Source organism: Oculina patagonica, chromosome 2 (assembly GCF_052425735.1).
Source record: "Oculina patagonica isolate OP01 chromosome 2, crgOcupat, whole genome shotgun sequence".
Taxonomy (NCBI): domain Eukaryota; kingdom Metazoa; phylum Cnidaria; class Anthozoa; order Scleractinia; family Oculinidae; genus Oculina; species Oculina patagonica.
The window spans coordinates 1,426,513-1,444,485 of record NC_135759.1 but is presented as its reverse complement, the minus strand read 5'-3'; the positions used below and the strand labels follow the sequence as shown (position 1 = coordinate 1,444,485).

At 38.1% G+C, this 17,973-nt stretch overlaps 2 protein-coding genes across 2 annotated transcripts; both read right to left on the bottom strand.

Moving 5' to 3' along the window:
- Window positions 1-433: 433 nt before the first annotated feature.
- On the bottom strand, window positions 434-13,237 carry LOC144642528 (uncharacterized). Its single transcript, XM_078501499.1, has 12 exons — window positions 13,037-13,237; window positions 11,993-12,073; window positions 7,851-7,926; window positions 6,396-6,469; window positions 5,808-5,905; window positions 5,244-5,338; window positions 4,876-5,007; window positions 4,170-4,283; window positions 3,923-4,040; window positions 3,310-3,458; window positions 3,001-3,035; window positions 434-2,526 (listed from the first exon to the last, which is right to left on the bottom strand). Exons 1-12 carry the CDS (start codon window positions 13,106-13,108, stop codon window positions 703-705), a joined length of 2,868 nt encoding a protein of 955 aa, XP_078357625.1. The 5' UTR covers window positions 13,109-13,237; the 3' UTR covers window positions 434-702.
- Window positions 13,238-15,905: 2,668 nt separating this feature from the next.
- LOC144640525 (carbohydrate sulfotransferase 6-like) lies at window positions 15,906-17,198 on the bottom strand. The gene has a single exon (XM_078499635.1). It carries the CDS (start codon window positions 17,196-17,198, stop codon window positions 15,906-15,908), a length of 1,293 nt encoding a protein of 430 aa, XP_078355761.1.
- Window positions 17,199-17,973: the final 775 nt, after the last annotated feature.

The window sequence follows — 17,973 nt, the reverse complement described above, 5'->3', positions numbered from 1 at the left end:
AATGAACTACAAGCTCGAGCTCTCTTCGAGCGAACAGTCGACGAGGCATAGCCACGTTAACTCTCTCAGGCTCTTATGAAAAAATTTAAAAAAATTGTTTTCGTTGAAGCGTTACTTGTTTTATAACACAAAAAAATAAACAATTTAAATATTAAATCCAGTCAAAACGAGCGATAACGAAAGTCCGCTACGATAGCTATCGCCGGATATTCTATTTACAATGCTAATGGTGATAGGCCACGAAAGTATTCTACGAACGAATAGTTTAAACGCTCTTCGTTCGTAAAATAGGCATTTGCATTAGAACCTCACTTGCCTAACACTAACAGAATCCTCGAGTGGTAATCTTTGTCACGCGCTAATTGAACATTTTAAATACCCTTTTTATACCTGGCACATGTCAGAAACACCTTACCGGGCCACAGACTACACAGCAAGGCAGTCAATATAAGAAGGTCAAGCTTGGCTGGCACGAGTTGCTTTGTTCTGGACGTCTCACTGCGTACTTGGCGTGAGGTTCTGCATGGCTGATTTTGTAGTACGCGCAAAGGGTCTACGGCAGTCATATCCTTGTGAAAGTCTATTGACTTTCTAGCAAATTATTCTTGTCCCGGCTTTAAAAGCACTTCTTGTCACGGCAGTAAGTAAGTAAATGCTATGTTACAGTTCACTATCTAACGCGAGTAAGTGTTGTGTCACAGTTCACTTTCCAACGTGAATTATGTATTCATGATCATCTTCATCTTCAAACACTTCTAGATAGTTTGAAGGAGCCCATCCAATCTCCCCATCCTCATCTTGTATACACCACCATCCGCTTTCACTTTTGTGCAAAACATGCGCAAACTCTCCTTTGCGGAGATCTAGTTCTTCGTTATACGGATCGCCCTTGTAATCCTCGATAATACGGCATGACATCTGCGGCTTACACTCCTCTTCGGTAGCACATGGTCCTCCATCTGTTGATACAAGACATTCTGTATTTCCTGTTACTTGGGGTGCAGGACAAAGGAAGTTAGATGGAGCCCAACCTTTTAGTCCTTCCTCGTTCCGTACCAGCCACCATCCCGTAGATGCTCTTTCTAAAACTTTGACGTACTCTCCTTTGGACAGGTGCATTTCGTCGTCAATTTCACAATCTTCAAATGCGCAATAGATGTCAGTGGATTCATCGTCTTTTATTGGCGGCACTTTTATCTGGATTTCAAGGCTTTCAGTGGAGTTTACGCTATCATTAAGATCATGATCTTCATCTTCATTAGGATGCTCATCCGTTTCCTCTTCTCCTCCTTCTTCTTCTCCATTAGAAATCTTCTCTGTTTCATCAACCACGATCGCAGGAGACTTGCTTGTTTTGCGATGAAGGACGACTTGGTTAAAAGATAATTGCGCCAATTCGGGCTCTGATTCATCACTTGAGCTTGGCCAAAATTGGATTTCTTCATTAAGTTCTACGGCTGTTTCCTTTTCAAACGACTGTTGGCGGATAATCTTTCGGTCGATTGACTGCGGGTTTCTATGGTTCTCATCCGGGTCAAATTCGGTGTTGGCCCCTCTGGGAAAGGTACTGTTACCATTGGGCACAGGGGGAATTCGCCTGGGAGCTGCAGTCCGGGGTGAGTCGAAAATTGAGTTTTGAGATATTGTGGACGGTACAGGAGGGGTTCTCTTTGGTGAATGAAATCTTGGCGAATCTCCACCCAATGAAATTGTTTTAAAATGTCTCGATAGGTCAACAGGCTCCTCGACGTCTGGACTTTGTGCGAGCTTTGTGGAAGAGGTACTTTCGGATCTTTTGTCGCGCGAGTCAACGTCATTCAAGTCATTATTAGTCTCGTTTTGCAAATCAGAAGAGTCGTTCTCGTCCACCAAAGTTAAATTTGAGTTGGGGAGAGAAAGATCGTTGGCCACGCTAGTTGACTGAGGGCTTGAATCTGTTTTGCTGTTTTCAGCTGCATCTTGATCTGGTTTAGGACTCTCAGTGACGCATGCGAGCGATGGCGAAAATGCATTCTTGATTTCAGGCTTCCATTTTGATTCCGGTGGATTGACGTTTTGGTTCAAACTGAATGTAGGCATTGAATCCAAACTTCGACTTCGCCCATTCCCTAGAGACATATCGTCCTTGGATCCGTCTTCAAGTTGCCCATCTAATGATCCAAGAACAAAGGTAGGAGCAACCACAGAGCTGACTGCTTTACGCTGCAGTGTAGGTTTTGGGCTTTTTTGTTCAAGTCTTGGGCTTCTTTGTACGGGTAGCGTTTGAGACTTTCCTGGAGTTCCTGGGCTTGGACTTACTTTCGGCTCTTTCTTATGCAACTGCAGGAACACGGTGCTCATTTCAACCATTGTATCTATGGTTTTATGGTCGTCTTGGGATGTTTTTCTCTTAGCAACTCCATCGACGTCACCATCATCAGCATCTTGGGAATTCTGATGAGAACTTGTCGAGCCCTTGGAATTTTTTTTGCCAAATGCTGACATCACTTGTTGTGAAATTTTTCTTGGCAGAGTCACCTTTTTTTCCTGCAAAAAATTAACCGGTGTGTTTTAGTCGCTTAATTAGGGCTAAAGTCGGTTCTAATACAATTTATTACAGGATCCAAGTAGCGCATCAGTGCTGCATCTTATTTTGGTTGGGTACAGCACGAGGATCTACTACTTCTTTTCTATCACTTAATCTGGCGGCCCTATCAATGCGCCGGGAACCATTTAAGCGAAGAGAGGAACAGTGAGAACTGAGTGCCTTGCCCAAGAGCACAAGACAACAACCCGGCCCAAGACTCGAACGTGGACCTCTCTACCCGAAGACATTGCAATTAAGAACCATCATTTTCTTATTTTTGCCGTCCTGTGCAGCACATTAGGCGGCCCTTTTTCCAACCCGGGGGCAAGGAACTATAAGCTACAGCAAATTAGGTCGTTTTCCACCAAGAGCCAGAAAAATATATTAAAATTTGCTTATTGACTCTGTCCAAATATTTATCCGGCTAGTCTTACCTGTTTGTCTTCTGTATTCTCTTCTTCAGGAACTTCTGTCAGAACAAAAATAAATTCTCTTTAATTTCCTTTATTAAGCAAAAATCAGAAAGAATTCCAGGGTGGGCATTGGTTAAACAGACGCCTGCTTTATTTTTCTGTCCTTCATTTAACATCGAGGCTTCATTGAAGTTATCCAACGAGCACTCTTGTCTCTTTTACATGGGAATTCATTATAAGGTCTTCCCGCAAAGCGTTGGCCGTTTATCTTTTTGAAAAATGAGAATAGTTTTCACACAACGCATCGCCAATCATTTTAAACTTTCTTACCTTGAATAACCTCATCTTCTTCGATTTCATCCCTGAGCTCATGTGAAGAAAACAATCTTGATTTCCTTCGTCCTGTTCTAGATCTCCTTCGATCACTTCCTAATTTTTTCAAGTACATTGCAGGCACCCAACCTTCTCTGCCAAGGTATCTAAGAGCAAAAATACAACCGGAAACGTAATAAGAAACCGTCAAAATAGCAAACAAGGAGCACAACCAGTAAAAGGAGCCTTTAAACCATCGACCCATAATCATGTGATAATCCCCTCACATTTTCCTTATTTACCCTCGCACTCAAGGAGTCAGCCTAAGGTGAAATAGAGTGAGACAAAACCAGTTTGAGTCAGTGGAAGAAACCCCAATGTTTGACTATTGAGGTGAAAGCTGTTATGTTGTTATGTTGTTATGTTGTTACATGGTGACTCTAAATTTTACGTTTGTGGATAAAGCCAAATGCATGATCAAGCAGGACTTCCATATGGTGTTGTTAATTATGCTTCTTATTTTTCAGTCTGTGGATGAAACCCTAGTGTGTGACCATTTAAATATAAGCAATTATTTTGAGCACTACTGCAACATGACATTATCATCGATCACATAATTGCAGTTACTCACGAGGCCTTCCACCATCCATCGAAGTTCTTTTCCACAATCTGCAGGTTGACCCCAATTTCAAAGCTCAGCTCGTCGTCTTCAACAGCAACGTAACGTTTAGATGTGACGTAGATTTCACCTGCGTGATAAAAGACACATTAGAAATGCATAAAATAATACTTAAAATTGCATCAAATCTAAGAAATTGGTAACCATAACTTAAATCCGACGCGAATCGCGTCATTTAAAGACAAGACTACAATCATACCTCTGCCAATAGGGAATTTCAAAGCATTTGACCCATCTGCCATTTCGTCTGCGGGCTCAAGAAACAAGGCTGGAGCCCAACCCACTTCTCCTTCAGACTCAACCAGCCACCAACCTATAAAATTGTTTTCATGTTAAAAAAATTGTTATTAAATGTTCATGTGGTGTCTCTAAGAGCCTGCGTGCAGCCGTAAAAAAGGAAGGGGCACATGTCTCTTATTGATTGTTGCTTAGTTTTAAAAGACCTTTTGCAACAAGCAGCCACGTGGTACAAGTGCGACATGCTGTAAAAAAAATAAGGCAGCCTCCAAAACAAAGCTTCTTCAACCAGTCTAGCTTGACTTTTTTGTTTTAGATGTCCTGGTGCGTTGCTTGCCATCCAGCTTGGCGGATTTCGTACTATGTAACAGTTTGTTGCTTAAAGGTCTTTCTTCGCGTGCTTCAACCATTTAATGATTCAGAGCTACGCCATCAATACGAAATATTTCGGGTTGAATCTTAGGTGTTTCTAAACAGGAAAAAGAATTGAACAAAATTTTTTTTTTTTAAATATAATTTTTTTTTGGAATATTTTTTTTAAATAAAAATTTCAAAAAATTTCAGTAAGCTCGTTTGGCTTCATTCTTCATTTAGACGATCTGAGCCCGCGAGCGTGGCCACTGGATTATGGAGGTTGCTAAGTAACAAAGTGATTGTCATACACTTACCGCATTCTCGCTTCTCGATAACGTCAACAGTCTTTCCTTTCTTCAAATTAATATCGCTCTTGGCTTGTTTGTTATAATCTTCCATGACCACAAAGTGCTCCAGGACTATTGGAGAACTTATTTTGTTACCAACTGAAAAAGATATAGCAAAGATAAGTAAGTTAAAAGTACGAAGACGATATGGAAGATTATCTCGTTGTAATATCACCCTGCTTCGACCATATTTTGCAATTCATCCCCAGTCGTTTAACAACATACACAATCAGCTAATCTTCAACTACGTATTACAATAAAATTGTTATTATGGGCACACACCAAATATCAACATTAATTATTAAATACCCACCAACTTTTTGGCGATTACTTACATACTCTGGTCTTTCCAAACTTCTGAAGCCTTCTCACCGTCTGCGTGAAATTACTACTTCTTCTTCTACCGGTTTTCTTCTTAAAACGCACCCTCCTAAACATTAAGTAGGAAATTATGTTATTAGTTTGCAGCATTTTATCGAGTAGACTTACTTCCTTTATTACAAAGACTTGCGTGTCCCACATTTGAAATTCCTAAAAAGAAATCTAGAATTGAATGATGCTTTCACGAAAAAATGGCTTATTTTTTGAAAGGCAACTATCAAGCCTAAACAACTGTAGAGATTTCAAGCCATTATCACCGGTCGTTTTGACTTTCGGGATTTTTCAAAAATCTTCTGAAGTCAATGAATCGGCAATTCTCGGAATCAGTGGTCACCGTCAGAACTTTTTGAGCTATGGAATTTTCGTAGGTCCACAATCAATTTTTGAGATCTTTGTAAAGATTTTACCTCTCCCTAAGGCATTACCCAGAGTAATTTTACCGGCCATATTGTAAAGTAAGTTAGTTATGGTCTGTATTAACGATCTGCTGAGTAGGCTGATGGTTTGCCTCTTCTTACCTCGGCTGTGGACGCGGTTCTAAGTCTTCTTGTGTTGGAGTCAAAAATCGCCGGATATGCTGTGACTGTGAAACGTTATACTCAAGCGACAAAATTTCCTGTAAAAAGAAAATCAAAGGGCGACTTTTCTTCAAAGTAAAAATTGAAGATATTACCAACAACAAAATTAACGACAACTGTAACAAAACAGATTACGCTAAACTATCAAATCCTAGATCCCTCATAGCCTGTCTCCCCCCCTTTTTTATTAATGCGAAAAAACAACACCAAGAACCGTGAAAGGGGGGGGAGGGGGCGCAAAGTTTGTTAGGGGAAGTAGTCCCTAGCCACCGCCCCCCACCCCACACCTTCACCCAATTCCTCGAGCTCCACGCTCGCGCTCACTTCCAGTTTTTTTCTTCCGCTGGTAGCGTCTTTGAGCAGCTAATCAAATCCAGAAAAAATGAGTTGTGTCGTAAAAATTTTAACTCAGTGATTCAAGCCAGCGAACGCGTGCTGTGGTATGAGGCGAATAAGAGCATTGTTAATAGCCCTATATGGGATACTAGTCTATGTAACTTCTAGTTATATATTAATTAAGGTACTAACCTTAAGAAAAAAGTTGACTTGTTCCATTCTTCTGAAAATTGTTTCACCAACATTTACGCGTGTTGTTACTGAATCTAAAATGATCGAAAACAAAATCAAAATTCAATTTTTTTTTTTTTTTTTTTTTTCTTTTTTTTTTTTTGTTTTTTAAAAAATTTAAAAAAAAAAAAAAAAAAAAAAAGAAAAAAAAAAACAAAAACAAAAATCCCACCGCTGAAATAAACATCACCTAGGAATATTTTTTAAACAACTGTAAATCAGTAAATAATGTTACTCGTGTATTCCGATTGGCAACTCTTGGCTAATTATAATTAATCCGTACTCATTATGCCATGGGCCGCAAAAGGCACCCTTGGCTATTTAACAAATTGATTGCATTTTGAATGGTGTACACTCTGATATACCATACCCCCCCCCCCCCCAACCGAAATGATGCCTTAACAATTCCAAAACACAAAGTTCTGGACGTTGAATGGCGTCGCGTTTATGGTTTATGAGTGCAGACCAAGGCAAAATATGGGCGGGTAGCAACTCTCGCATTTTCTTGCGAAATTGTACACAAGTGTGAACGCTTTTAAAATCATTGTTTTCTGCTTGAAGCCGATAAATTCATCGACAATTTCATCCAAATGTTCCAATTGACTTTTTACAACTCTCCAATTTTCATTAATTGAAAACGTCACGGCAATTTCATTAAGTTTTCCAAATTAAAGTTGCCTCAAGCTGCGAGTTACACGTTTATTTTCATGATCTGCATTCTCATTATCAAAAGCTCACAATGTGCACCCTAGAATTCTGCCAATTACTATAAAAATATATTCACACAACATTCAACACTAAATGACTGGTCCCGAGGGAAACAGTTAATTTTGTTTCCCGAAAATCAAAATGTTTCCCGAGACGGAGCCGAGGGAAACATTGAGGCCCCGTCCACACTGACCCGGGTAAATTTGAAAACGCCGGGTAAAATGTTTTGCGTCCACATTAACCCGGGTAAATTTGAAAACAATACCCACTTTAGAGAGCGTTTTTAAAAAGCTCCGTTTTCGGTGACCAAAAACGCCGTTTTAGTGTGGACGGTTGGCCTATCCGGGTAAAAAAAAAGATGCGTTTTCAAATTTACCCGGGTCAGTGTGGACGGGGCCTGAGATTCGGGAGAAACAAAATTAACTGGTTTCCCTGGGAACCAGTCATTAAGTGATTTGTTATATAACAAAACGAAGTCTTCGCGGGCAGCAGTACACTGTTAGTACCCTCTGACGTCAAAGATTTGGCCATGTCGCCCACTCAGAGACTTTTGGCGGGAAACAGTTTTATTGTTGGATGTCATATGTCCTCGAAGTAGCCAATGAGAACGCACGTTGTCGGGGAAAAAATTCCCGCTATATAAAAATTCTTCTTAATTCTATGGTTGATTAGCAGTAGAAGAAAATATATAAAGATCTATGAACTCACTTGGAAGTGGTGTGATGGACTTGCGTTTGGAACCTGGTCTGCCAAGCGAGCCAGGGAATGCTTGAAACAAAATTGTCTAAAACCACAAAAAAAAAACAATGTTAAAAAAATTATAATCAAGTTTAAATCATAAAGTAATTCAGTTATTTTGGCATTTTGTTTTTCTTTTGTGACCGACTCTAGATTTATTAGAAATGTCTTAAGCTGCGTTCACATTAGGCCGAAACATGATTAGTCTGATCACGAATGAAACATGTTTCGCTGTGAAGTGTTCACATCAGGCAGTGCATGCGCGTCATGTTGAAACATGATTAGTCTGATCATGATTGAAACTACCTCACGAGGTAGTTTCAATCATGATCGACTAAACAAGTTAAAAATGGCGGACATGCGGCGAGGAGGCGGTGCCCAAAAGCTTCAAATTTGGGCTTTCTATGAGACCAAATGTTTATTTAAAATATGGGCAAATAAAGCGATACAATATGAATTATCGGTGACGAATAGAAAGCAGAATATTTGGCAAAATATCGCCACGAAAGATTACGACGGCGGCTACAAGCACGCAGCATTGTAGCATTGCAATTGAAAAACAAACTTCACAAAATAAAAATCTTCTGCTACCGACTGATAGTGCAAATTCGGACAATACTGTCTTCTTGCTAAACGCTTGAAAGCCCTGCTTCATCGAAGGGCTTGAAAATAGACAGAAAGACAAAGATTTGATGGAAACTTTATTGTAATTTCGAGCTATATTTTTACGGTGAAGATTTATGCATGAACCGTGAAGCCGCATAAATTACACAACAGGCATGAAACGTGTTTGAAACTAACACCTAATGTGAACAATGTAATAACAAGCATGTTTAGATGAAACATGTTCCGTTGAAACATGTTTTCTAAACATGTTTCGGGTTAAATGTGAACGCAGCTTGAATGTCTTTATTTCTAAAATTTAAGTTTGTCTTAGTCCACCTGATCGAGGGCATTGAAACTGACCACGATCAAGCCATGGTTAGATTAATTTCTTGAAAGAAAAAATATGTATTTGTCAGTCTTTTATTTACAGTTTTTGTTACCTTTTGCATAAGTACCCATCTTACCATTGCTATGACAATTGCTAAACAGGAAAATATCATTATCCTACAGGGTATTCGCGGTAAATTTTCGATCATAGATATTTTCGAGTAGAAGGTATATTATTTATACACACGGAAGCGTTTGACGTCTTTAGGTACAGAAAATAGGAATTTTAATTATATCAGAGTGACCTTTTCCTTCACCTAATTAAGAATGTGACCGAAGGTTTGCCATGCAGTGACGCAAATGTGAAGTCTGCATCGCCGCGCGCCACAACAATTCGGTGTAACTAACATAAACAGCCCCCGACTTTTCTTTTGCTTTTTGCTTATCGTATTACGTATTTTATAGTATTTGTTGATCCAAGTGATAGAGAAATGACTTCAAACCTAATATTCTTGTCGATTAACTGAACTGAATAATTAAAAATTTTAATAAGCCATTCCACACTCCAGTGGCCAATGTGAAAATACGTTTTGACTCCTACATGTATTGATTGCACTCTAACATGGATTTTATGGAATTATCTTTCAAGACAATTAAATTCCTCCTTGATGGTCATTTTTCTTTATCTTTACGACTTAAGCCGCTGAATGACTTTGCATTTAGATGTTGAGTTAGCACAAAAAGAATGACGCTCGCCTAAGAAAAAAACACGCAATTTATTTTTTCATTCAAGTAGTCAGTAATTAAAATTTACGGCTTTCTCAATCTCGATGAAACTTGCCAAATAGACGAGTAATGCAATAACAAATTGGTATGAAAAATTAGAAATCGATGAAAATATCTCTGGGTGGTACCACAAGAATTCATACGTTGCTTTGTCACTAAGGCCGCTACAAACAGTGGTTTAAGAGCACTTCAAGTTACAAGATGTTCAATATCTTAATGACCTTCATAACTCTTGTAAACAGCAGTTTACGTTCTTAGACTTAACTTCAATAAGCTATGTTTGCCGAAGTATCGATGATTCAACCTTTGTACTGCTCAGGGAAACTAAGGCATATTTCCATGAGTATTTTTAGCTTTAACTGAACTTTTGACACCAGACTAGAAGAACATTTGTATAAATTACCCCATGATATTTACTATTCCTTGACTATTCAGCCATGTCTACCGAGCAGAGCTGTCGCTTGTTAATTTACAAGTGCTATCAACTCAAAACATGGAACATTCTTTACCAGCAGTTCTATACTTACGAGAGCCAAAATTTTAAAAACCGAAAACTAATACAAAGACGAGATGAGAACATCGAAACTGAAAGCTAACACTTTTTTCAAAGGCAAACAAACGCATTGGACCGATTCATTATTTCAACGAAGTTTGAACGGCTTCTAAGAAAGCCCTGGTCTAAAATAAGTTAAAACACGGCCACATTAGTAAGATCTGTTTTACCACGTCTTAACATGAGCACAAAGCTCATCTACGTTGTAAAAATTCGAATACAAAGAATACTTAATCTTATGGTAATTGTGCAAATTATTTTAACAATAACCAAGTCTATTATGAAATTGGCCAAATGTCGCACCACATAAATGCACGTACGCAGATGTACGACAATACTCACTGCATATGAGGAGCTCAAAGCAAAGTGAGCAATCTCAAGATAAATGCACCTGAAAACTACCCATTTTGCTTAAAAATGCAATAAAATTGACCCTTTGCCAAAACATAGCAAATATTTTAAATTTCTTTTAATGATTCTCTGAGTATGAAGCACACTTTGACAGTATTTTGGGTTTTCCCAGTTGCAATTCGCAGTTTTGGAACGGTTGGCCACCTTGCTTCTAACCCCCTCATATCATATTCTTTATACCCTCTGTTCGAATTAAGTTTTTAAAATGTTTTTTTTTTTTCATTCGGGATTTCTTTTTCTCTCTTTGTTTTTCATATATTGGCTTTTGCGCATCAAACTTTCCACGAAACAAAAGCACCGAGAGGTTTATTGACTACGCATGGAACAAATTAAATCTGTCAAAATCGAGCACAATTGAATGAATGCATGAAAAAAAACCAGCCCATTCTACTGTTGGTCTCGTAATGTATATTGTAACAATGTCGTAAATAAAGCGATTATAAAAGAGAGACTTTACAGCTAAATTAACGGTGCGTGTTTGGAGTCTACTTTTTGTAAAGGGTTTTTCGTGACTTTTAGAAATTAAGCGTGACTTTTCATGTTTTGTATTGGCTTCAGATGTAATAATATCATGATTTGTCTGTAATTTGTTTAGTCATTTAGGAATGCTTAGGAATAAACCACACTGCGACACAACAGCGATGTCTGGGCTGAACTTAAACTAAACAGCAGGGACGCCTTTGAACAATACAATGCCCTGGAGTCTTCAAGCTTCAAAGATGTCTGGTGCGTGCTTGAAATTGATGGAGCGCCCCTTTATCCACATTAGAATACCAATGTTACGTTTCAAAGAGAATACCTCGACCACGGCGGTTGGGTTGAAGGAAACTAGATAAGCGGCAATTATTTCATAATTAGGCGATAATGCTTTTATTACTGTAACATATTACATATTCTGCCTTAAGTATCTTACTGAGCCCATATCAACATCATTTCTGTATTACAAAAAAACGACCTGTTCTGTTCTATGTACATGTACTGCGGTGAGTTGCCTCCGCGAGCGGGCAATTCAGAAAAAAAAATCATGTTTGCATTATATTTGCGCCTTTTTCAATTAAAACTTACTAATGCAATTGTCACAACTCAGTAATTTAATTAAAGGAAAAAGCATATTTGACTCCGTGCTATAAAGAAAAACTTCAAAGGTTTTTAATACACAACACAAAATATGTTTTACGTAAACGAACACTTAGGAAAAAAGGTTCCTTAACAACTCTCTAAGATGATAGTCATTTTTCGAGGTTAAAGGACATTCTTATTGGTCTATCTTATTAGAAACTATTATTATTAGAATTTTATCCTTTCTCTCTTTGGGTCATTCACAATACCGTTGAAAATAGAAAATAGGCTTTGAATTGACAATCAATTGGCTGAATTAAAAATTTGTGTCACATTATGACCATGATGTTATGAATTATGTTTACAGTACCTGCAGATGAAGGAATTCACTGTATCTTCTATAAATCAGATTCACTGTGCCATCCGACCATGAAACCTTGACACAAAACATCTGGGGAAAAAAGAATAAAAAACAGCTTAATAAAAAACCATTAAGACTTTTAAATAAATTAAAAATTAAGGAATAGTGCCATTTTTCAATCTCCATTGGCATTCATAGTTCATTAAAGTCCTGTGAGATCAATTTTATTTCATGTAATATTTTTTCTTCTCTAGTAGATAGCACAATGCTATTAACTTAGTGCAAGTTTTAAAATTTGGTGCAATAATTCTAGAAAATTAAAAAAACTCACTGAAAGTTCTTTAAATCTTCTGTTTTTAACAAGCAGTTCCGTTTCAGCATTTTTGATTAATTTGCTGAGTATGTACATTTAAATGTTATCAAGCGTAAAGCCGGATTCACTCATACCGCCATTTGTTTACATATTTATACCTTATAACGATTTCAAAAGTAATAACAATTTTCTTATTTAGTGTAATAAAAAAGCCCATTGATGACCAAGAAGTTAGCATCAAAGCCAGCGGATATATCTGTTTTATGGTAAAACGAAAGTTAGTTACTAGTTTTTTCCCTCAATTCTTATAAACAAGGCCAGAAATTAGCATTCGCGTAATTTGCAGCTCTACGCAGCAATCAATGTTCACTCGTCTGAAATTAAAGTCGATCGTAAGATTTTAGACTAGTGGACTTTATCAATCTAATTTCTTTAATCAGTAAGTTATCTTTTGTTCGGAAACGCTAAAATCAATATTGTGTTAGAAAAATACTCGTGTACTGCTCGTGTCCATGCTGATAAAGCAAATACCATGCATAACAGAACTCGAAACAACTTTTGCTCCTAAAGATTGTTTAGAAAATGTACCTAGAAATGGCCTGTATGGTAAAACGTGTCATTCTCTCAAGGCGAACTTATCCAAACCGCTTACATTTGACGATACAAAGAACGACAATTTGGAATTGCGTATCGATTCATTGAATTACTTGTTAGACATTGATAAATATGAGAAAGCTTACAAAGTGTTTCTTGGGTTGGGTTCGTCGCTGAACACCTTCTACAGATGCCTCCTTCACCGTTCGATTCTCCATGGTGAATGAACTTTGATTGTCCAAATCTTGCGAGACACACGCTTAGAAACGAAACCCTTCCCAGTATTGCCGCAAACTCTGAAATCTTGACACAATAAAACAACGCGGAAAACCTATTAGCATCAAAGGAAGTCGACTCATTCATTTAATGCTTGGTTAGCCAAGTTTATAAAAAAAATTACCGTCGGAATTCAATATATAGTTTGACGTGCAAAGATCGAATGGGTGTGATTGTCAAAACGCAATTCTCCTGGGAGTGTACAAACAGAATATAAAACAATCGGCACTAATGAAGAGTTTATTAGCCACTGTATGCGTTTTTAAAAATCAAATATGACAAACATTTTTTAAAGATTCAAAACAACACACACTTCTCTCGTTGTGCGTCAACGAAATCCATTCACCGGCCCGAGGGCATTAACAACTGGTCCACAAATACAATATCAGCACGCACGCAAACAACCCGTGATTCACGCAAAACAAGCAAAGGACTATACACTCAGAAGACATAGTGGAACTAAAATTATATATGAGTGGTCAATGTTGAGTTTACTACTCTCAATGATACGAGGTTTTCCACCGCAAAGCGCCATCAATCATTATACACCATAACAACGGCGCAAACAGAAAATGAGTCGCCCATGCTTTTATTATTTAAGTATTTCATTCGGAATTGCCCGCTTTGTAAATATTGGGATCTCTTCCTACAAGTTAAAATAGAATCCCACGGAATCAACTCGCCAAGTTGGAAAATTTGTTTAACGAAAAGTTAAATTGCAATACTTTCGTCTCGGTAATAACAAAATACTTATTTACATATACATGTATTTCTGTTTAATGTATGTTTAACATGTACAGTTAAGTTGTGCTCCAAACAAAGAGCATATAACAACAAGGGATCGTAATGAACACAGAAAAAGGCCGTATTTATCTTCGATTATCTTGACGTATAATATGTCTGTGATGTATTTTCCAATTCTAAATTTAGCCATAGTTCTTCAGCTTGGTTCAAGTTTTGACCCTGCCAAACCACGCTTTGTTTTGACTCCGAGCTTTGTTTCAGGAAATGGAGCTTGTTATTTGCGAGATCGATCACGCACAATTGAAACGCTTTACGTCAACAGTATATCTGTTACGTCACGAAGGTCTAACTTTGTTCGCGTGTCGATCTTTACAATAAAGCAGATTGACAAAACAGGAAACCTTTAAAACAAATACCAAAATAGCAAATGTGATACAACAGATTTTTTGTTTGACAGGACAGCAACAGAAGAGAGGCCTTGAAACACGTTGCAGATTATCACTAACTTGTCCTCTCCCACCCCACCCCGGCTGTTCAATATTGTTTCATGAGAGAGCAGAGCGGAAGTATCATACTTTGTTGGTTTCTCTGCTAATGAAGCTTTATTCTTTATCGACAACCACATATCCAATATCTCAAGTGTGGTGGCATTGTACAGTGATTCTGCCTTGTTCTTTCTTCAAAGTTAAAAATAGTGGCGTTGTGTTTTCAACTCCTCAAAATATATCATTAAACAGCATACAGTCTCTAAGTTAGATACTAACCCTATACAATTGATTATTTCCTTAGTCAAGTCACACATTTGCTTTACAGTGCATTGATGCACAAAAAATGCCAGAAAATGAGTACTCTGATTAAAATAATGTCAATACAAATTCCGGCCCTCTTCGCCCCTCGATCAGTCTTCTTTGGCAATTTTTTTGGCTCTCGGCGTCAAATTTCTTTGGTCTCCGTCATACACAAAAGAACCTCTCCACTGACGAGCACCAAGAGCGCATGCGTTTTCGGCCACAGAGGTCACAGGTGTGACGTCATTTCAAAGGACTCTCTAGACAGTACGTAATAAGCTTATGCGATCTGATACTGCATGGTAACCAAATCGAATTTTGTTTATTTATTCCTTAAAAACAAATTGAATCCAGTACAAAAGGGGAGAAAGGAAAAAGGCCACAGAATTTGCTGGAATTAAATTCCTTGAGGAACAAAGAAAAATTATTCAAAACAATGGCCACAAAATCACATTTCTCGAACAAAGCTGCCAAAGATTGAAAAACAAAATGTAAGTATTTTTCTTAAACTAAGCACTAACCTTCAAAGCGAAAAAATAGTCTGGATCAGCCGACTCAGTTACCCGTTAATTGTACGACACAAATTTCTGTTTCTTTTTAATTCATATTTTTTGGTGAGTTAAGAGACGAAGGTTCGTTTGAACTGTCCGAACCACAACTTGCTGGAAAATCTGCCTGGACAAGAATCAATCACATTCGAGCAACTTGTTACTTTAGCTATACTTAGTTGTTTCAGACTTGATCTTATTTTACCCGAATCGTATTTTGTGTGCTATTCGTTTTGTGCTGAGTAAGCTTAACATGGTTAATGTTTTTGCACTTCTCGTAGGCTCAAGATCATAATCTTCAGCCCATAAATGAGTGAACTGTACACATTTTGATTGGCAACCGACCAAAACTGCGACAAAAGCTCCTACTGAAAAAGGCCATTTCCGAGTACCCTTTGCCTCTGTTTCAAAACGAGTCTACGTGCGAAACCATTCAAATGAAAATGAGTTTGATTTGCATGAAAATGGACCTGAAGGTGAAACTCATTTTCATATCAATTCCCCCGCCGCTTTACCCTGGTCCGGCTGGGGTTCGCCCCGCCTCCCGCACAGCGGTCCGGCGCTCTACCAACGAGCTAACCAGGCGGCGGTTAAAAGGTTTCGCACGTGGACTCGTTTTGGAACAGAGGCAAAGGGTAACTCGGAAATGGCCTATTAATTCACATGATTTTTCTATCCTGCTTTATCAATTTTTCGTAGCCAAGCAAATCCATTAAATTTCCACAGATATCTTCAATAGCTCTTATAAAGTCCTTTGGTGCATTTTTCCACTTGTCAATAACATCTGAAGCATTTCTGTAAAGGGAATAAGCATCTCTTTCTTGTTCATTGCTCGGTGGTCTGTTATGAGCAGATATCCATTTATCAACACTTATCGACCAATCAAATCCTGCGAATCTGTACAGTTCGTGCGCGTTATTTATGGTATTGACTGCAATGTCTTCGAAGCGAATTACTTTAAAGCGATTTCTTAGCCAAGATGGAGGATTTAACAAGCCAGTTCTTACATTCTGCTCTATAAGATTACACATCTTACTAACATATGAACGAAAATCGTCGTGCGAGTAGTTTTTTTCTATCCATTTCACTGAATTAGCCATCGAGTAAACCACCGCTCTAGGGTCGCGAACCAAGTGAATAATCTTTACATCATATCTGTCTTGTTGTTGGAAAAGCCCCTGGATACTTTGTATTGTTCCGTTCGGCACACGGGAAGTCAGGATCTTGATAACTGTATAATTGTAAGAGTTACAGGCCTTGCTAAGCAGTGTTTTTGAGAACGGCAGACATCTTGTATTGTTCTTGCCAGGGCATAAAAGCCCACTAGTCAGCGATTGACTTCGATAGCGAAAAATGTTCCTGGAAAGTTTTAATAACGTAGCTTTGGTGATATTACTGAAATTGCATTTAAAGAAGCTGTCGATTAAGTTGATACAAGTTTCTTTGTAGGGTATTGGCTCCTTTGTTCCGTTCAATAAGTTCATTTCTTGGTATACTGTGTAAAATGGCTCGAACCAGTACATGACGTGTGGATTACTGTCAAACATTGCTCCAAGGAAAGAAGATCCTCCTCTACCTGGGCTTAATATGATGAGGTTTGTCCTTGGAGCAAACGTCTGAGGATGTTTGTTTCCATTCTTCCTTCTAATCAGACGAATCAGTTCATTTCTGATGAGTTTACTTGATCGTGTTTTATTTCGTTTGTTTATGAACTCAAGTGCTTGTTCGTTCTCAGAAGTCTCTCTGTGTCTCCCTATTTTAGTCGTGGTTTCATTTTTCCTTTGCTGCTGTTGTCTTTTTTCGTTAATGTCGTGGACACTCCAGTTGGAATTGTTTCTTAGAGTAAGGCGCAGGGCTGGTTTCCATGGCGACACTGGAGCAAGGTTGAAGAGAAACACCATATACAGCGAGACAACGACACAAACTATAATATACACTACGTGATACTTCATGGTCAAGCAAAGGTAGCAACCATTCTATTCTTTAATCTGCGAAGACAGAAAGCACAAGTTGCATATAAAGTATTTAATATAGAGGATAATACATGGTTGCACGGAGATATAAAATTTATCTTCGAGTGTTCAAATCGATAGATCATGAGTGAGCGCAGCGAACGAGTGAGTGTCGCTTTTGAAAACGAGAAGATAAATTTCATATATCCAAGCAACCATGTATTATTCTGTTTATTATATAAAACTTCTAATTACGATGTTTTTTTCAAAATTTTGTCCGGAGGTTGTACAAATGTTTCCGAACATTTTCCGAATTTTTCCGAAGATTGCCGAAGGTTGCCGAGAAAGATCCGAAAATGTTTTGACTAAATATCGATTTACTTTGCCTCATTGATCATTGGAACGTGGCAAACTGCGAGATGATTGGTCAAAAATGATATCACGCATGTGTGGATATCACTTTTGTCCACACATGTGTGATACCATTTTTATCAATTTGCTACCACTCGCTAAACCACTGCAGTTTATATAATTAAAAAGAATATCATATGAATCATATCTGCCTCCATTTACAACGTAAGCCATAGCTTAATCGTTTATTTTTAGCTTAAAATCCTGGACTCTGGATTTCTCTGGGCATAAAATACTATACTCTGATTCTAAATCCAAGCATAACTAAAAGAATCATTAAAACGGCGTTTCTTTTTTTCTTTTTTTTTTTTCGGCCAGGTTTGTAGTCTCAGGCATTATCATGGCGAAATTTACTGTTTGGCAA